The 21,728-nt window shown below is 42.7% G+C and overlaps 1 protein-coding gene across 2 annotated transcripts in view; it reads right to left on the bottom strand.

Moving 5' to 3' along the window:
• Positions 1-21,728, bottom strand: part of LOC112071988 (ubiquitin-conjugating enzyme E2 E3) — a 60,470-nt gene that overhangs the window by 9,896 nt on the left and 28,846 nt on the right. For both annotated transcript variants that reach the window (XM_024139396.2, XM_024139397.2), the window contains exon 4: positions 3,717-3,849. In XM_024139396.2, coding sequence (XP_023995164.1) covers positions 3,717-3,849 — 133 coding nt within the window. The remainder of the gene's footprint in view (positions 1-3,716; positions 3,850-21,728) is intronic.

The raw sequence follows: 21,728 nt of genomic DNA, 5'->3' as shown, positions 1-21,728 counted from the left end.
TAAGTCTCTAAGCTTTCCACACCTGGATTGCGCAACATTTGTCCATTATTCTTTTGAAATTTCTTCAAGCTCTGTCAAATTGGTTGTTGATCATTGCTAGACAACCATGTTCAGGTCTTGCCATAGATTTTCAAGTAGATTTAAGTCAAAACTGTAACTCGGCCACTCAGGAACATTCACTGTCTTCTTGGTAAGCAACTACAGTGTAGATTTGGCCTTGTGTTTTAGCTGCATTCCGTTTATTTTTTATCCTGAAAAACTCCCTAATCCTTAACGATTACAAGCATACCCATAACATAATGCACCCACCACTATACTTGAAAATATGGGGCTTCCGAGTGGCGCAGCGGTCTAAGGCACTGCATTGCATGCAGCAGTGCTAGAGGCATTACTACGGTGTTGGGTTCATATCCTGGGCTGTGCCACAACCAGCCGTGGTCGTGAGTCCCATAGGACGGTGCACAATTGGCCAAGCGTCGTCTGGCTTAGGGGAGGGTTTGGCCGGTGGGGCTTTACTTGGCTCATTGTGCTCTAATGACTCATTGTGGTGGGCCGGGTGCCTGTAGGCTGACCCCAAATGCCAGTTGAACAGTGTATCCTCCGAAACATTGGTGCGGCTGGCTGGTGGGTCTTAAGGACGTTGTTAGGTGGGTCATGTTTCTGGCGGACACATGACTTCAAATCAAATTTTATTGGTCACATACACATGGTTAGCAGATGTTAATGCGAGTGTAGCGAAATGCTTTTTCTTCTAGTTCCGACATTGCAGCAGTATCTAACAAGTATTCTAACAATTTCACAACTACCTAATACACACAAATGTAAAGTGATGGAATAAGAATATGTACATATAAATATATTGATGAGCGATGTCCGAGTGGCATAGGCAATATGCAATAGATGGTATAAAATACAGTATATACATATGAGATGAGTAATGTAAGATATGTAAACATTATTAAAGTGGCACTTTTTAAAAGTGACAAGTGATCCATTTATTAAAGTGGCTGGATATTTGAGTCAGTATATAGGCAGCAGTCTCTCTGTGTTAGCGATGGCTGTTTAACAGTCTGATGGCCTTGAGATAGAAGCTGTTTTTCAGTCTCTCGGTCCCAGCTTTGATGCACCTGTACTGACCTCGTCTTCTGGATGGTAGCGGAGTGGCTCGGGTGGTTGTAGTCTTCGATGATCTTCTTGGCCTTCCTGTGACATCGGGTGCTGTAGGTGTCCTGGAGGGCAGGTAGTTTCCCCCCGGTGATGCCTTGTGCAGACCGCACCACCCTCTGGAGAGCCTTGCGGTTGAAGGCGGTGCAGTTGGCATACCAGGCGATGATACAGCCCAACAGGATGCTCTCAATTGTGCGTCTGTAAAAGTTTGTGAGTGTTTTAGGTGTCAAGCCAAATTTTGCTGTTGCACCTTCTTCACCACACTGTCTGTGTGGGTGGACCATTTCAATTTGTCCGTGATGTGTAAGCCGAGGAACTTAAAACGTTTCACCTTCTTCACTGCTGTCCCGTTGATGTGGATAGGGGGGTGCTCCCTCTGCTGTTTCCTGAAATCCACTATCATCTCCTTTGTTTTGTTGACATTGAGTGAAAGGTTGTTTTCCTGACACCACACTCCGAGTGCCCTCACCTCCTCCCTGTAGGCTGTCCCGTCGTTGTTGGTAATTTAAGCCCACCACTGTTGTGTCGTCTGGAAACTTGATGATTGAATTGGAGGCGTGCATTGCTGCACAGTGATGGGTAAAAAGGGATTAGAGGAGGGGGCTGAGCACGCACCCTTGTGGGGCCCCAGTGTTGAGGATCAGCGAAATGGAGATGTTGTTTCCTACCTTCACCACCTGGGGGCGGCCCGTCAGAAAGTCCAGGACCCAATTGCACAGGGCGGGGTTGAGACCCAGGGCCTCAAGCTTAATGATGAGCTTGGAGGGTACTATGGTGTTGAATGCTGAGCTGTAGTCAATGAACAGCATTCTTACAAAGGTATTCCTCTTGTCCAGATGGGATAGGGCAGTGTGCAGTGTGATGGTGATTGCATTGTCTGTGGACCTGTTGGGGCGGTATGCAAACTGAAGTGGGTCTAGGGTGTCAGGTAAGGTGGAGGTGATATGATCCTTGACTAGTCTCTCAAAGCACTTCATGATGACAGAAGTGAATGCTACGGTGCGATAGTCATTTAGTTCAGTTATCTTTGCTTTCTTGGGTACAGGAACAATGGTGGCCATCTTGAAGCATGTGGGGACAGCAGACTGGGATAGGGAGCGATGTCCGTAAACATACCAGCCAGCTAGTCTGCATACCTTCGCCTCTCCTGAGCCCGTTGGGGAGTTGCAGCGATGAGCCAAGATTGAAACAAGTGGGTATAATAACAATATGGAGAGTGGTATTCAGTAATGTATTGGATTTGCCCCAAACATAACACTTTGTATTCAGGACAAAAAGTAAATTGCTTTGGAACATTTTTTGCAGTATTACTTTGGTGCCTTGTTGCAAACAGGATGCATGTTTTCCTTCTTTTCACTCTGTCCCTTAGGTTAGTATTGTGGAGTAACTGCAATGTTGTTGATCCATCCTCACTTTTCTCCTATCACAGCCATTAAACTATGTAACCGTTTTAAAGTCACCATTGGCCTCATGGTGAAATCCCTGAGCGGTTTCCTTCCTCTCCGGTTAGGAAGGACGCCTGTATTTTTGTTGTGACTAGGTGTATTGATACACCATCCAAAGTGTAATTAATAGCTTCACCATGCTCAAAGGGATATTTAAATGTTTTACCCACCTACCAATAGGTGCCCTTCTTTGCGAGGCATTGGTAAACCTTCCCCCCTTGCCTTTGTGGTTAAATCTGTTTGAAATTCACTGCTCGACTGAGGGACCTTACAGATAACTGTATGTGTGGAGGACAGAGATGAGGTAGTCATTCATAAATCATGTTAAACACTATTGCACAGAGAGTGAGTCCATGCAACTTATTATGGGACTTGTTAAGCACATGTTTACTCCTGCTTGCCATACAAAGGGGTTGAATACTTATTGACTAGACATTTCCACTTTTCATTTTTTATTCATTTGGAAACATTTCTAAAAACATAATTCCACTTTGACATTATGTGGTATTGTGTGTATACTTTCTGAAGGCACTGTAGTGCACTACTTTTGACCAGTGCACTACTTTTGACCAAAGCCCTAAGGCCCTGGGTCAAAAGTAGTGCACTATGTAGGGAATAGTGGGCATTTGGGACACACAAAGAGACTCTGCTGGGCTTCTCTCTTAGTGGCTGCTGCTGCTGCCTCTCTTTCTCAATAATAACAGCATTGTGTTAAATGGCTCAGGGTTATTTTGGTCCCCTGGTCTCCACAGTCATGTGACAGTAGAGCAGAGTGCTGTAGTGTAACTGCTGCTGTGTAGTAGCCTCAAGGAGATGATGGCTGGGCAGCGCCACAGTTAGTCAAAAACACAAGACAAGACAAGACATCATGTTAATCAGCCTCAAGGTTTCAATTGATGACCTCAGCAAACTCCTGTCAGCCCTGACCTCCATGTAGAACAATAGAGGACTAACTGCAGACAGAGGCAACGTCCTAAACGGCACCCTATTCCCTACATAGGGAACAAGGTGACATTTGGGACACAAGCAGAGGCTCCCATGTTACTGAACTGTTTAACCAACCACCTCTAAACCTATAAAGCAAGTGAATAAAGCGTACAGTACCTTTGGTGGCTTGAAGGGGTAGTCGGATGAGAAGGTGATATCTAGGAAAAAGACCCCTCCCTCGTACACAGAGCCTGGTGGTCCCAGGATGGTGGATCTCCATTCATAGATGTTGTCTCCCTTGGGTCCCGCACTGCAAATACACATAGACAACAGCCAGAGTAAGTGAAAACCCTTTCTGCTTTTATTGTTAAGCCTGACAAAGACTTACAGGTCAAAACGTTATACTCAATAAAACTGTGGAGACATTCAATAATGTGAGGGTACCTATTACACCTCAGTTCTTCAGTTAGAGACCAGCATCGCTCCTCCAGACCCTTTTAAATGGATGTAAATGGACAAGCTACCACAGGGGAAAGCCAGACAGTCAGGGCTCTACCTGAATAGGCTGTAGAAGCATATCTTAACAGGAGAGATAGCTATGTGTTAATGTAGCACTCAGACAAGCAGGTGAATGAGGGGGTGGAGGCTGCCTTGAGCAGACAGACACTTATCTACACTGTCCTCACTATTCACCCTCGGCTCTATTACCATGTGATGAAAAGACATCACACACACATGCGCGCGCACACACACACACACGCGTCTGTCAGTAGCCTTGAAAGAGAGAGAGAGACAGAGAGAGACAGAGAGAGAGAGCGAGAGAGCGAGAGAGAGAGAGAGAGAGAGACAGAGAGGCCACTCACCACTCACCAGTCTCTCAGTAAAGTACTCGACCCATTGTCAATAGGACAGTTGATAAAAATACACCCTGATTACAGCACTGTCAATAATACGGGTGTAAATAAAATCAATACGACTGTATAAATGTATGATCACTAGCCTTGTCCCATATTGTATACGATGTCAGTCAGAGAAGTTAAATCAAACACAGGCTGATCATTATTCTAATCCTGGTTTTGGAGCAAAATAAAACAGTTTGTTTTACCCATAAGATCTAGAGTCTAGACAAAGAACTCTGAGCTAGAGGACAAAGGGACAGAATGCCAAAACAGGTGATGATGCTTTAACTATAGCCATCTGTCCTTCACTGGAGATATCTGGTGGTAGAGACAGATCAATCTTTTCACATCTTCCTTCCACACATCAATCTGACAAGCCTTCAGCAGAGGCATGAGAAGCCCTTCTTTAAGCTGCCAGCCTGGCTGTCTGAGACACTCCCTCACCTTGTTACCTGATCTCACTGTTACTATACAGGAAACTTTCATTTAGGAATAACAGTACATCTAGCCTGGTACTAGATCTGTTTGCCCTGTATTATAGTTAACTTTGGGTAACACTTTATTTGGATAGTCTATCTGAAGATGCTCTACAGACTATCTACAGACTAGCAGTAACATTTAAAGTATCTATTAAGCCACACCAAAGCTCTAACCATAACCTTCACCCTTACCCTAACCCTTATTCTAAACCTTACCCTAACCGTAACCTTAGCAAGCAGTTGCTTATCAACAGAGTTTGTTGATAGTATGACCATCTGTAGAGCATCTACAGATGGAAGAGCAGCACTAACCAAATAAAGCGTGACCCAACTATGACCATAGGAGTCGGCTATACAGCACAAACAGATCTGGGATCAGGCTTATGTAAACCTGTCCCTTAATGTACATATCTCAAGGAAACTAGGATATGTTTTGTGCAGAGTTCCACAGCCTACAACCTGTTCAGGCCAGCATCCCAGAGTCGCCTCTTCACTATTGAGTTTGAGACTGGTGTTTTGCGGGTACTATTTAATGAAGCTGCCAGTTGAGGACTTGTGAGGCGCCTGTTTCTCAAACTAGACACTCTAATGTACTTAGGGGGGCCTCCACTCCTCTTTCTATTCTGGTTAGTGACAGTTTGCGCTGTTCTGTGAAGGGAGTAGTACACAGCGTTGTACGAGATCTTCAGTGTCTTGGCAATTTCTCGCATGGAATAGTCTTCATTTCTCAGAATAAGAATAGACTGATAAGTTTCAGAAGAAAGTACTTTGTTTCTGGCCATTTTTAACCTGTAATCGAACCCACAAATGCTGATGCTCCAGATACTCAACTAGTCTAAAGGAGGCCAGTTTCATTGCTTCTTTAATCAGAACAAGAGTTTTCAGCTGAGCTAACATAATTGCAAAAGGGTTTTCTAATGATCAACTAGCCTTTTAAAATTATAAACTTGGAATAGCTAACACAACGTGCCATTGGAACACAGGAGTGATGGTTGCTGATAATGGGCCTCTGTACAACTATGTAGATATTCCATAAAAAATCAGCCGTTTCCAGCTACAATAGTCATTTACAACATTAACCCTGTCTACACTGTATTTCTGATCAATTTGATGTTATTTTAATGGACAAAAAATGTGCCTTTCTTTCTAAGTAAACCCCAAACTTTTGAACGGTAGTATATCTACTATTTCAGAATCATGTTGACTCTAATGCTTCCCACAGCTGTGTCAAGTTGGCTGGATGTCCTTTGGGTGGTGGACCATTCTTGATACACACAGGAAACTGTTGAGTGTGAAAAATTCAGCACTGTTGCAGTTGTTGACACAAACCAGTGCGCCTGGTACCTACTACCATACCCCTTTCAAAGGCACTTAAATATTTTGTCTTGCCCATTCTCACTCTGAACGGTACACATACACAATCCATGTCTCAATTGTCTCAAGGCTTAACAATCCTTCATTAACCTGTCTCCTCCCCTTCATCTACACTGATTGAAGTGGATTTAACAAGTGACATCAATAAGGGATCATAGCTGTCACCTGGATTCACCGGTTCAGTCTATATCATGGAAAGAGAAGTTGTTCTTAATGTTTTGTCCACTCTGTATATCACTCATTGGCCTATTCCTCTGTTCTGGCACATATCTACTATTCACAGGGATCCTCTCAGAATCCCTCACCCTTCATCCACTACTTTCTTCAATGCCTCAGAATACGACACCTTCTGCACTACTCTGACCCTGGCCACGTCAACCTACCTCTCTCACACCAGACACCTCCGATCCCCAGTAACATGGGCACCACTACAGTTGACACTAGAGGTCGACCGATTAATCGGAATGGCCGATTAATTAGAGCCTATTTCAAGTTTTCATAACAATCGGAAATCTGTATTTTTGGACACCGATTTGGCCAATTTTTCTTTTTTCTTTTTACACCTTTATTTAACTAGGCAAGTCAGTTTAGAACACATTCATATTTTCAATGACGGCCTAGGAACGGTGGGTTAACTGACAGATTTTTACATTGTCAGCTCGGGGCTTCAATCTTGCAACCTTACAGTTAACTAGTCCAACGCTCCAACCACCTGCCTTACATTGCACTCCACGAGGAGCCTGCCTGTTACGCGAATGCAGTAAGAAGCCAAGGTAAGTTGCTAGCTAGCATTAAACTTATCTTATAAAAAACAATCAATCAATCAATCAATCAATCATAATCACTAGTTAACTACACATGGTTGATGATATTACTAGTTTATCTAGCGTGTCCTGCGTTGCATATAATCGATGCGGTGCGCATTCGCGAAAAAGGACTGTCGTTGCTCCAACGTGTACCTAACCATAAACATCAATGCCTTTCTTAAAATCAATACATAAGTATATATTTTTAAACCTGCCTATTTAGTTAATATTGCCTGCTAACATGAATTTCTTTAAACTGGGGAAATGGTGTCAGGGTATATGCAGCAGTTTGGGCCGCCTGGCTCGTTGCGAACTGTGTGAAGACTATTTCTTCCTAACAAAGACAGCCAACTTCACCAAACGGTGGATGATTTAACAAAAGCGCATTTGCGAAAAAAGCACAATCGTTGCACGACTGTACCTAACCATAAACATCAATGCCTTTCTTAAAATCAATACACAGAAGTATATATTTTTAAACCTGCATATTTAGCTAAAAGAAATCCAGGTTAGCAGGCAATATTAACCAGGTGAAATTGTGTCACTTCGTTGCGAACTAATTTGCCAGAATTTTACGTAATTATGACATAACATTGAAGGTTGTGCAATGTAACAGGAATATTTAGACTTATGGATGCCACCCGTTAGATAAAATACGGAACGGTTCCGTATTTCACTGAAAGAATAAACATTTTGTTTTTGAGATGATCGTTTCCGGATTCGACCATAATAATGACCTAAGGCTCGTATTTCTGTGTGTTATTATGTTATAATTAAGTCTATGATTTGATATTTGATAGAGCAGTCTGACTGAGCGATGGTAGGCAGCAGCATTTTGCCAGCAGCTCTTCGCAATGCTTCAAGCATTGTGCTGTTTATGACTTCAAGCCTATCAACTCCCGAGATTAGGCTGGTGTAACCGATATGAAATGGCTAGCTAGTTAGCGGGGTGCGCGCTAATAGCGTTTCAAACGTCACTCGCTCTGAGACTTGGAGTAGTTGTTCCCCTTGATCTGCATGGGTAATGCTGCTTCGAGGGTGGCTGTTGTCGATGTGTTCTTGGTTCGAGCCCAGGTAGGAGCGAGGAGAGGGACGGAAACTATACTGTTACACTGGCAATACTAAAGTGCCTATAAGAACATCCAATAGTCAAAGGTATATGAAATACAAATCGTATAGAGAGAAATAGTCCTATAATAACTACAACCTAAAACTTCTTACCTGGGAATATTGAAGACTCATGTTAAAAGGAACCACCAGCTTTCATATGTTCTCATGTTCTGAGCAAGGAACTTAAATGTTAGCTTTCTTACATGGCACATATTGCACTTTTACTTTCTTCTCCAACACTTTGTTTTTGCATTATTTAAACCAAATTGAACATGTTTCATTATTTATTTGAGGCTAAATTTGATTTTATTGATGTATTATATTAAGTTAAAATAAGTGTTCATTCAGTATTGTTGTAATTGTCATTATTACAAATAAAAATAAAAATAGGCCGATTAATCGGTATCGGCTTTTTTTGGTCCTCCAATAATCGGTATCGGTGTTGAAAAATCATAGTCGGTCGACCTCTAGTTGACACACACAACTTTTCCCACCAAAACTACAAATTCCTCTGTCCCATGTCCTCCTGCACACTTCCCACATCTTGGAGTCTCCCTCCTACACACTGCTGCAACACGCCCATAAACGTAACACCTATAACAGCGCAGTGTATTCAGCACAACAGCTCTAACAGCATAACTCATATATCATAACATTACTTTGTCAGGTAAAGACTCTGAATCAAAGCTCAAAATAACAGACCGTTACACCTCTGTTTCACGACGCTCCCCACCGAATCTGCGTCGCAACAAACGGTTGGTGTCACAAACACCAGGAATCTTCAACTTAAATTGCTCCACCTCCACACTTAACATTACCCCAGAAATCACTCCCTTCAATGGTGCAAAGCAAGATACAGGGCTTTCCCCAAGTTGCCGATTGTTCCACTCAGAGAGTTCATGAAAATTAACACGATCGAGAAACAACACCACATGACTGAAACGATTTCTTGAATCAAATGTCCTGTTCTGTTGTGCTGAAATGTAGGTAAGGTGACAGACATTCCTAACACTGATCTGATTAAAAGGCATGGAAAACTACATCAATGACTAAAATGTATTCTAAACAGGATGATAGGAAAAAGAAATAAAAATCTGAACACTAAGGAGATATGGGTGTTCTCCTGGTTGGAAACTGACTGGAAAAAGCTGACTATCATGTTTAAACTTGCATTCTAAACACCTGTGTTTAAGATGAGAACACCTATTGGCAAATCTAAATGCCTAATGTGTAAGTTTTCAACACTGATGTTTAGGTTATAAACGTGCCACGTTTCATGGTTTTACAGTGTAGTAATTTGGTAAATAAATTAAACAAACTCCAGTAGGCTAATCTTTTTTAAGACAGTATTAATTGCTCCCGAGTGGCGGAGCGGTCTAAGGCACTGCATCTCAGTGCTAGAGGCGTTACTACAGACCCTGGTTTGATCCTGGGTTGTATCACAACCGGCCGTGATCGGGAGTCCCATAGGGCGGCACACAATTTGCACAGCGTCATCCGGGTTAGGGGAAGGTTTGGCCAGGGTAGGCCGTCATTGTAAAATAAGAATTTGTTCTTAACTGGCTTGCCTGGTTAAATAAAAAAATAATATTGTATTATAGTATAATACAACTGATATATCAGCCGATATTGGCCTTTTAACACTATATAACAGTATAGGCCGATAACTCCACCGATACCGATATTCAATAAATAGGATGAAAAGGGAATCTCGTGCTTATCAGAACACGTGTGGCCATTGTCAAGATGTGCCATTATTGTCACAATGTATGAAATCAACATTTGAAGCATAGTTATTGGACAATTGGTATTTTGGATTGCAATTTATGAGAATTCAGTGTGAAATGTTTAAACTTTTTAATTTCCCCGATGTAAAACAGTATTTTAGCAGATATATCGGAATCGGTAAGATGGTGCAGCTGTAAAACCTTTTGAGGATCTGAGGACCAATGCCAAATCTTTTCAGTCTCATGAGGGGGAATAGGTTTGAGGGGGAATAGGCACACGACTGTCTTGGTGTGCTTGGACCATGTTAGTTTGTTGGTGATGTGGACGCAAAGGAGCTTGAAGCTCTCAACCTGTTCCACTACAGCCCCGTCGATGAGAATAGGGCCGTGCTCGGTCCTCCTTTTCCTATAGTCCACAATCATCTCCTTTGTCTTGATCACGTTGATGGAGAGGTTGTTGTCCTGGCACCACACGGTCAGGTCTCTGAACTCCTCCCTTTAGGCTGTCTCATCGTTGTCGGTGATCAGGCCTACCATTGTTGTGTCATCGGCAAACTTAATGATGGTGTTGGAGTTGTGCCTGGCCGTGCAGTCATGAGCGAATGTGCAGGGATAATGGAGTGTTAGGGTTAGATATGTACAGGGGTAAGGTGACTAGGATATATGATAAACAGAGTAGCAGCCGCGTTTAATATGATTGTATGTGAGTGTGTGTGCGTGTGCATGTGTGTAGATTCAGTATGTGTTATGTGTGTGTGTGAGCAAATTAAGTGTGTGTGTGTGTGTATTGGAGTGTCAGTGTGAGTGTGTGTGTGTGAGTGTGTAGAGTGTAGGGCTAACCCCAATTAGTCGACTGGCCGATTGTTTGGTCGATAGGCTGTTGGTTGACCGAGATTTTCTTTTGTCGAGCAGTAGCAAATATATATATATATTTTATGGTGCACATTTACATTTAAGTCATTTAGCAGACGCTCTTATCCAGAGCGACTTACAAATTGGAAAGTTCATACATATTCATCCTGGTCCCCCCGTGGGGAATGAACCCACAACCCTGGCGTTGCAAGCGCCATGCTCTACCAACTGAGCCACACGGGACCGTGCACGAGACACCTGTCTTATTCACGCCCATCTCAGTGAACTGATCCATTGCGGGGGCCGCAGGGATGGCACAGGCCAAGAAGAAAGAGAATGTGGCTAAGATGCACATCTCTATCCAGAATGCGTTCCCTCCCACAAATTTGTGCACATTCATTGTTTCATAACTTCATTGTTTGAATTGTTTGTGTTTGATTGTTAGTGTCTATCAATTCCCCATTAAATATATCACCGCTAGTAAATTTACCATTAATTTCTAATCTACAATGTTTGTTTGTTTACAGTCATTTCTGTTAATGCATTCAATAAATTATTATTTCAGTCTTTTACCATTCTCATTGATTATGAAATAACACATATGGAATCATGTAGTCCCCCAAAAAGTGTTAAACAAATCAAAACATATTTTATAATCTTCGAAGTAGCCACCCTTTGCCTTGATGACAGCTTTGCACACTCTTGGCATTCTCTCAACCAGCTTCACTTGAAATGAGTTCCCACATATGCTGAGCACTCGTTGGCTGCTTTTCCTTCCCTCTGAGTCCAACTCATCCCAAACCATCTCAATTGGGCTGAGGTCGGATGATTGTGGAGGCCAGGACATCTGATGCAGCACTCTATCACTCTCCTTCTTGGTCAAATAGGCCTTACACAGCCTGAAAGTGTGTTGGGTCATTGTCCTGTTGAAAAACAAATGATAGTCCCACTAAGCGCAAACCAGGTGGGATGGCATATCGCTGCAGAATGGGGTAGTAGCCATGCTGGTTAAGTGTGCCTTGAATTCTAAATAAGTCACAGAGAGTGTCACCAGCATAGCACCCCCACACCTCCTTCTCCATGTTTCACAGTGCGCACCACACATGCAGAGATCATCCATTCACCAACTCTGTGTCTCACAAAGACATGGCGGTTGGAGCCAAAAATCAAAAATTTAGACTCATCAGACCAAAGGACAGATTTCCACCAGTCTAATGTCCATTGCTCATGTTTCTTGGCCCAAGCAAGTCTCTTCTTATTATTGGTGTCCTTTAGTAGTAGTTTCTTTGCAGCAATTCAACCATGAAGGCCTGATTCACGCAGTCTCCTCTGAACAGTTGATGTTGAGATGTGTCTGTTACTTGAACTCTGTGAAGCATTTATTTGGGCTGCAATCTGAGATGCAATTAACTCTAATGAACTTATCCTCTGCAGCAGAGCTAACTCTGGTCTTCCTTTCCTGTGGCGGTCCACATGAAAGCCAGTGCAATATAGTGCTTGATGAGTTTTACGACTGCACTTGAAGAAACTTTCAAATGTCTTAAAGTAATGATGGACTGTTTCTCTTCGCTTATTTAAGCTGTTCTTGGCATAATATGGACTTGGTCTTTTACCAATTAGGGCTATCTTCTGAAACACACCCCTACCTTGACACAACTGATTGGCTTAAACGCATTAGGAAAGAAATTCCACAAATTAACTTTTAACAAGGCACACCTGTCAATTTAAATGCATTCCAGTGACTATCTCATGAAGCTGGTTAAGAGAATACCAAGAGTGTGCAAAGCTGTCATCAAGGCAAAGGGTGGCTACTTTGAAGAATCTAAAATGTAAAATGTATTTGAAGAGTAGGTGTGTCCAAACTTTTGACTGGTACTGTATTATTATACTGAACAAAATATACCACAACATACAACAATTTCAAAGATTTACTGAAATTCAGTCACATAAATAAATCAGTCTATTGAAATAACTTCATTAGGCCCTAATCTATGGATTTGACATGACTGGGAATACAGATATGTATCTGTTGGTCACTGATACTTAAAAAAGGTAGGGTGTGGATCAGAAAACCAGTCAGTATCTGGTGTGGCCACCATTTGCCTCATGCAGCGCAACACATCTCCTTCACATAGAGTTGGCCACAGTGTCTCCTGACCCCTCCTGTCTCAGCCTCCAGTATTTATGCTGCAGTAGTTTATGTGTCGGGAGGCTAGGGTCAGTTTGTTATATCTGGATACTCTCCGTGCTTATCCGGTGTCCTGAGTAAATTTAAGTATGCTCTCTCTAATTCTCTCTTTCTCTCTTTCTTTCGCTCTCTCGGAGGACCTGAGCCCTAGGACCATGCCTCAGGACTACCTGGCATGATGACTCCTTGCTGTCCCCAGTCCACCTGGGCGTGCTGCTGCTCCAGTTTCAACTGTTCTGCCTGCGGCTATGGAAACCCTGACCTGTTCACCGGACGTGCTACCTGTCCCAGACCTGCTGTTTTCAACTCTCTAGAGACCGCAGGAGCGGTAGAGATACTCTTAAGGATCAGCTATGAAAAGCCAACTGACATTTACTCCTGAGGTGCTGACTTGCTGCACCCTCGACAACTACTGTGATTATTATTATTTGACCATGCTGGTCATTTATGAACATTTGAACATCTTGGCCATGTTCTGTTATAATCTCCACCCGGCACAGACAGAAGAGGACTGGCCACCCCTCATAGCCTGGTTCCTCTCTAGGTTTCTTCCTAGGTTTTGGCCTTTCTAGGGAGTTTTTCCTATCCACCGTGCTTCTACACCTGCATTGCTTGCTGTTTGGGGTTTTAGGCTGGGTTTCTGTACAGCACTTTGAGATATCAGCTGATGTAAGAAGGGCTATATAAATACATTTGATTTGATTTGATCAGGTTGTTTATTGTGGCCTGTGCAATGTTGTCCCAGTCCTCTTCAATGGCAGTGTGAAGTTGTTGGATATTGGCGGGAACTGGAACACGCTGTCGTACAAGTCGATCTAGAGCATCCCAAACATGCTCAATGGGTGACATATCTGATGAGTATGAAGGCCATGGAAGAACTGGGACATTTTCAGCTTCCAGGAATTGTGTACAGATCCTTGCGCCATGGGGCTGTGCATTGTCATGCTGAAACATGAGGTGATGGCGGCAGATGAATGGCACGACAATGGGCCTCAGGATTTCGTCACGATATCTCTGTGCATTCAAATTGCCATCGATAAAATGCAATTGTGTTCGTTGTCTGTAGCTTCTGCCTGCCTGCCCATACCACAACCCCACTGCTACCATGGATCACTCTGTTCACAACGCTGATATCAGCCAACTGCTCGCACTCACCATGACATCTGCTCGCTACAGTTGAAACTGGGATTCCTCTGTGGAGAGCACACTTCTCCACAATGCCAGTGGCCATCGAAGGAGAGCATTTGCCCACTGAATTCGGTTACGACGCCAAACTGCAGTCAGGTCAAGACCCTGGTGAGGACAACGAGCACGCAAATGAGCGAACTTGAGACGGTTTCTGACAATTTGTGAAGATATTCTTCGGTTGTGTGAACCCACAGTTTCATCAGCTGTCCGGGTGGCTGGTTCTCAGATGATCACACAGGTGAAGAAGCCAGATGTAGAGGTCCTGGGCTGCCGTGGTTACACATGGTCTGCGGTTGTGAGGCCGGTGGGACGTACAGGGCCTTGCAAAAGTATTCACCCCCTTGGTGTTTTTCCTATTTTGTTGCATTACAACCTGTAATTTAAATTGATTTTTATTTGGATTTCATGTAATGGACATACACAAAATAGTTCAAATTGGTGAAGTGAAATGAAAAAAAATCTAAAAAATCCAAAACTGAAAAGTGGTGCTTACATATGTATTCACCCCATTTGCTATGAAGCCCCTAAATTAGATCTGGTGCAACCAATTACCTTCAGAAGTCACATAATTACTTAAATAAAGTCGACCTGTGTGCAATCTAAGTGTCACATGATCTGTCACATGATCTCAGTATATATACACCTGTTCTGAAAGGCCCTAGAGTCTGCAACACCACTAAGCAAGGGGCACCACCAAGGAGCTCTCCAAACAGGTCAGGGACAAAGTTGTGGAAAGTACAGATCAGGGTTGGACTATAAAAAAAATCTGAAACTTTGAACATCCCACGGAGCACCATTATTAAAATATTGAAAGAATATGGCACCACAACAAACCTGCCAAGAGAGGGCCGCCCACCAAAACTCACGGACCAGGCAAGGAGGGCATTAATCAGAGAGGCAACAAAGAGACCAAAGATAACCCTGAAGGAGCTGCAAAGCTCCACAGCGGAGATTGGAGTATCTGTCCATAGGACCACTTTAAGCCGTACACTCCACAGAGCTGGGCTTTATGGAAGTGGCCAGAAAAAAAGCCATTGCTCCCACATGCCTTTCGCCAAAAGTGTGGGAGACTCCCCATGTGGGAGACTCCCCAAACATATGGAAGAAGGTACTCTGGTCAGATGAGACTAAAATTGAGCTTTTTGACCACCAAGCCAAACACCTGTCTCTTATACACATCTAGATGTGTATAAGAGACAGGGATAACACTATGTCTGGCGCAAACCCAACACTTCACCCTGAGAACACCATCCCCACAGTGAAGCATGGTGATGGCAGCATCATGCCGTGGGGATGTTTTTCATCGGCAGGGACTGGGAAACGGGTCAGAATTGAAGGAATGATTGATGGCGCTAAATACAGGGAAATCATTGAGGGAAACCTGTTTCAGTCTTCCAGCAATTGGAGACTGGGATGGAGGTTCACCTTCCAGCAGCACAATGACCCTAAGCATACTGCTAAAGCAACACAAGTGGTTTAAGAGGAATCATTTAAATGTCTTGGAATGGCCTAGTCAAAGCCCTGACCTCAATCCAGTTGAGAATCTGTGGTATGACTTAAAGATTGCTGTACACCAGCGGAACCCATCCAACTTGAAGGAGCTGGAGCAGTTTTGCCTTGAAGAATGGTCAAAAATCCCAGTGGCTAGATGTGCCAAGCTTATAGAGACATACCCCAAGAGACTGCAGCTGTAATTGCTGCAAAAGGTGGCACTACAAAGTATTGACTTTGGGGGGGATGAACATTTATGCACGCTCAAGTTCTGTTTGTTGTCTTATTTCTTGTTTGTTTCATAAAGAAAATTATTTTGCATCTTCAAAGTGGTAGGTATATTGTGTAAATCAAATGATATAACCCCCCAAAAATCTATTTTAATTCCAGGTTGTAAGGCAACAAAATAGGAAAAATGCCAAGAGGGGTGAATACTTTCGCAAGCCACTGTACTGCCAAATTCTCTAAAACAACATTAAATGATCTGGTAACAGCTCTGGTGGACATTCCTGCAGTCGGCATGCCAACTGCACACTCCTGCAGAGCTTGAGACATCTGTGGCATTGTGTTGTGTGACAAAACTGCAAATTTTATTGTCCCCAGCACAAGGTGCACCTATGTAATGATCGTGCCGTTTATCAACTTCTTGATATGCCACACAGGTCAGTCAGGTGGATGGATTATCTTGGCAAAGTATAAATGCTCACTAACAGGGATGTAAACACATTTGTGCACAACATTTGAGAGAAATATGCTTTTTATTCATATGGAACATTTCAGGGCTCTTTTATTTAATCTCATGAAACATGGGACCAACACTTTACAAGTTGCATTTATATTTTTGTTCAGTTTATATTTTTTATCTATCTTGAACAGGATTATTTATTTTGGATGCAATTTGAATGGAATTGATGGAGAGAGAAAAAGACTGAGAGATTGCTCACGTGCAATTATTTAAAGCAACAATATTCGAGTGATAGCCTGTTTTAAAACTTTGCATCTGCAATTAAAAATATATATCTTTCAAAAAAAATAAGGTGACCCCGAAAGCGAGATGCATATGTGTAAATTAGACATGCACTCAGTTTTATATTACTATTGTATCTGCTCATCTGCAGCAAATGTATACCTGTCACAAGAAAAAAGTTACCGTGATGAGATGATACATGCATTGTAAACTGCACTCCATACCGAAATGTGCTGTCTGTCCCCACCCTGAGTGTTGATGATTGATCATGCAGATAGCTGAGAGTAGGCCATAGAGAAGCCAGATTTAGAAATGTAACAGTTCCATTTCACATAATCCTGTTCATAAAAATAATTTATTATAATTTACAGGTTTCTCACAGTTATTGATTCCAGGAAAAGAGAGTGGATTTGGGCAGGAAATCTCGGTAAATCTCGGTAACCCGTTTCCCGCTATTCAACCCTAGCTACTACTACTAAACCATATAGCATTACTGCTGTCTGAGCAATGAGCACATCCAATCTACCTACCTCATCCCCATATTGTTTTTATTCACTTTTTTGCTCTGTTGCACACCAGTATTTCTACTTGCCCATCATCATCTGCACATCTATGACTCCAGTGTTAATTTGCTGAATCGTAATTACTTCGCTATTATGGCCGATTCATTGCCTTACCTCCTCACGCCATTTGCACACACTGTATATAGACTTTTTTCTATTGTGTTATTGACTGTACGTTTGTTTATTCCATGTGTAAAGCTGTGTTGTTGTTTGTGTGTACTGCTTTGCTTTATCTTGGCCAGGTCGCAGTTGTAAATGAGAACTTGTTCTCAACTGGCCTACCTGGTTAAATAAAGGTAAAATAAAATAAAAAATATAAAAAATCACCAAGCCAAGCCAGCAACACCTCAGCAGTCACACCGTATTCAGTCAGTCATACTACAAGGGTTACTACTCCTAAACTCGTCTGGCAGAATTACAGACTACTCTAGAATCTCTGGTAGGGATGTGACAAATGGACAATTATTTTTAACTTTTAAACTGCATTTTTCTATCCGTTTTCGGTTTGATTTTTTTTTTATTCCACAGAAATTCACAATTCAACTGTGCTGCTGCCAGCAAGGGTTTCGGTCTCACAGTGAGTCCCTTTCAGATGGTTAAGCATTGCACAAGTACTTCCATTACTGTACCTCAATTTCACCTCACAAAGTTTGCTTTTCCTTTTCATTTAACTTCTCAAAGTATTGCCATACAGGAGTTCACCATTTTTCTAGCTGTTAACGATGATGACATAGTGGTGGAGAGTCGACTACAAAATAATTGAATCCTCGATTTCTTGGTTTGCAATGTCTCGCAACTTCAGTAAAGCAGGGCCTATCATCAATGAATAGGCTAGGATACTCTACACCCAAAAGACCAAAGACTGAACACACACTTGCATCATAAGCCAAGAGAAAGAGCAGGGTTGTAATCATTAGTCCAAAGAGTTGCAAAACTGAACATCTTGCAACTAAAACGAGAGTTTATATTGGACAAATACAGGTAGGTAGATCCCTTCCCGTGTCATTCCGTTTGCTTCCGTTTAAGAAACGTTTTGCAACAGAATTGGCGTAATGAATACGCCCCGGGCAAGCCAGCGCAATGTAGAGAGAGGAGGGGGTTGGCAGAAAAATATTTGGTGTGCATATGTCTTGGTAATCGGTCTTGCATTCTTCGCAAATTCACCAAAGTAGCCTAAAGTAGCCTTTATAGCCTATTGTCTAGTTCGGCTATAACACAAAAAATAATGATAACCAGTTTTGTGATAACTGCACTGCAATCTTAATTTTGTGGGATTTTTCTTCACGTTATTAAGAATCCCAATTTCGTTTAAACGTTTGAACGTTTAAATGTTCGAACACCACTAATCTCTGGGGCAGTGGCATGAACACAGCTAACATACAGAGATTAGAAATCCTCCCAGGTATAGTATCTGTCTGCTGGCCAAGACAGACAGCCTTCCTGGTGTGGTAGACAGAAAGAAACACCACCACCGCCATGCTAACCTAGCCTGGTCCCAGATCTTTTAGCAGTTAGCATGATATCGGTGACCCATTCCTGTAGGTTCATGCTCTACAACATTCGCAGAGTACGACCCTGCTTCACACAGGAAGCGGCGCAGGTCCTAATCCAGGCACTTGTCATCTCCCGTCTGGATTACTGCAACTCGCTGTTGGCTGGGCTCCCTGCCTGTGCCATTAAACCCCTACAACTCATCCAGAACGCCGCAGCCCGTCTGGTGTTCAACCTTCCCAAGTTCTCTCACGTCACCCCGCTCCTCCGCTCTCTCCACTGAAGCTCGCATCCGCTACAAGACCATGGTGCTTGCCTACGGAGCTGTGAGGGGAACGGCACCTCCGTACCTTCAGGCTCTGATCATGCCCTACACCCAAACAAGGGCACTGCGTTCATCCACCTCTGGCCTGCTCGCCTCCCTACCTCTGAGGAAGTACAGTTCCCGCTCAGCCCAGTCAAAACTGTTCGCTGCTCTGGAACCCCAATGGTGGAACAAACTCCCTCACGACGCCAGGTCAGCGGAGTCAATCACCACCTTCCGGAGACACCTGAAACCCCACCTCTTTAAGGAATACCTAGGATAGGATAAAGTAATCCTTCTAACCCCCCCCCTTAAAAGAGTTAGATGCACTATTGTAAAGTGGTTGTTCCACTGGATATCATAAGGTGAATGCACCAATTTGTAAGTCGCTCTGGATAAGAGCGTCTGCTAAATGACCTAAATGTAAATGTAAATATCAAAGACAGATCTGGGACCAGGCTATATTAATCCCGCAGAAGTACATATAACACATGAATTTATATTAGTATAATATATATTCAATTTAGCAGACACTTTTATCCAAAGAGACTTACAGTCATGGGTGCATGCATTTTCGTAGACAGGTTAGCTACATGTATACTAACTAACCCATCTGGAGAAAATACAACACATTCATGTATAGCCACACTGACTAGGCCCAAACCCCACTGGAGACAAAATACATACAACACATTCATTTATGATGCAATTACATCAATATGCTGCTTGTGTTACATAATATGAAATAGGATCCAAGCCAAGTTAAGGCCTGCTAGTTAGTGGTGAATGTCTGGCAATATTCCTGCTATAAAATGGCTTGACCTCAGTAATGTGTGTTTGTGGAGTGGTGGGTTTGTCATTGGTTCCCGCTCTCTCCCTGCAGCCCCAGGGCTGGTAGTATGGTGTAATAAAGGGTTTCCTCAGGTTACATGCAAGTGTGCACACAAATCACCTCCTGTGTGTTTGCAGAGAACCTCCTTCCTGTTCCTCGTACGTACTACGTTCAGTCGCCCCACACTGCAGAGTTTAGTTAGCAACCATGTAAGTACTTGTTACCCTTTAAAGCAGCAATCACCCCTGGTTCGATAAAAAGCTAAGGGCAGAGCTGGAGAAGTTTAATCACTCTCAAATTCATAGACAGAGCTGTGGATGCAAGCACTGACCATCCATGATATCAAAATTATAGTTTTAACCATGTTAGGATGCTATACAGTGTATGTTTTAAATTTTATTTGTTTACAAACATTGGCGTAAAACAAGCTTGTATTTTGGGTTCTGATGGGGAACAACAGTTGAACTAAGCTCATGAGGCATTTACAAGTTATATTCATATCAATGGGTACACATAATTCATTCATAAGTCACAAAAAAATGGGTGTAGCAACTGCTGATTTCCCCTTTAACCTTACGCTCCACAGAAAACTCTTGCTATTAACAAGACTTAGGTTCTGATTCTTTCACACTCACTTTACAGAAGTGGCAAGCACTTCAGTATAAAAGCTTTTTCCAGGGGAGTCCTTCCAAGCCAGAGGCAAAATAGGAAATCCAGAATAAATAGCTAGAAAAAATTGAGAAAACGTCCAAAACAATACTGACTGATGGTGTTTCCTGTTTGTGGTCCCACATCGATCCAGAGCTATGGTCTGTGTCCCAAATGACACCTGATTCTCTATGTAGTGCACTACTTTTTACCAGGGCCAATAGGGCTCCCTTCTCCCCCTCCCTAGGCCACCCCTCTCTCTTCCTCTCTCCCGCTCTCCCCCCTCTCCCGCTCTCCCCCGCCCTCCCTCTCCCTGCCTGCTGGCACCAGAAACTATAATCATTACAGGATATGACTTAGACTGTATCTATCCATCTGTGTTGGTGTGTGGTTGTTGTGTGTGCTTGTGGTGGTTGTGTGTATGTGTTGTGTGTGTGTGTGTGTGTGTGTGTGTGTGTGTGTGTGTGTGTGTGTGTGTGTGAGAGAGAGTGTGTAAAGTCAGTGGCCAGGCAGCTCTCTGTAATTATGATGTTATTATATAAATAACCATAATCCACAGCTCTTAAAGTGTCAAATACAGAGCACTTTATTACGACACAAAGAGACATGAGAAGTGTAGGTAATACTGCAGAACAATGATGCTACATCTGCCTGGAGAAGAGCGGAGCGCAATCAAATGAAAGTGTCTAGCTATGCCTCCCACCCAACACTATACACCGAACAAATGCTGAAACAATCAATACACCACACCTCAGCTTTGCTATGGTTGAATATAACAGCCACACGCATCATTACCACACACTATTTCAATTTATGTTTCACTTCACATAATTTATATCTTTAGGATGCATTTAGCATTTATCCTCAATCATAATGGTATAAGACTGCGGTAAACTAGCTAGTTGCGAGTGGAGAAAGTCCTTTTAATAGGAACACGTAACTCTTTTGATAGACCACTACAATAATTCATCACCCCCTTTTTTGTGATCGTCCTGACTTCAGTACATTCTCCGAGACATTGGTCTATAGTGCTCTCCTCAAGCGTTTATAAAATATGGATTTTATAGATCTTTTGAAGAATCATTATTTTCCTTTAGACGTGTTGTTGTTGTACATCTGACACAAATAGATATCCGTATGTTAAGCAAGACTGTATCTGAACCTGATATGCTACATAAACTGTCAGCTTTATCACGAGCCATTACATCACAGGCAGAGTGAGATGAAACGGCTTCCAGAGAAAATAAACTGATATTTATATGCCATTAAT

Source organism: Salvelinus sp. IW2-2015, unplaced genomic scaffold, assembly GCF_002910315.2.
Source record: "Salvelinus sp. IW2-2015 unplaced genomic scaffold, ASM291031v2 Un_scaffold1794, whole genome shotgun sequence".
Classification (NCBI taxonomy): Eukaryota; Metazoa; Chordata; class Actinopteri; order Salmoniformes; family Salmonidae; genus Salvelinus; species Salvelinus sp. IW2-2015.
This window is presented reverse-complemented; position numbering and strand designations above follow the sequence as displayed.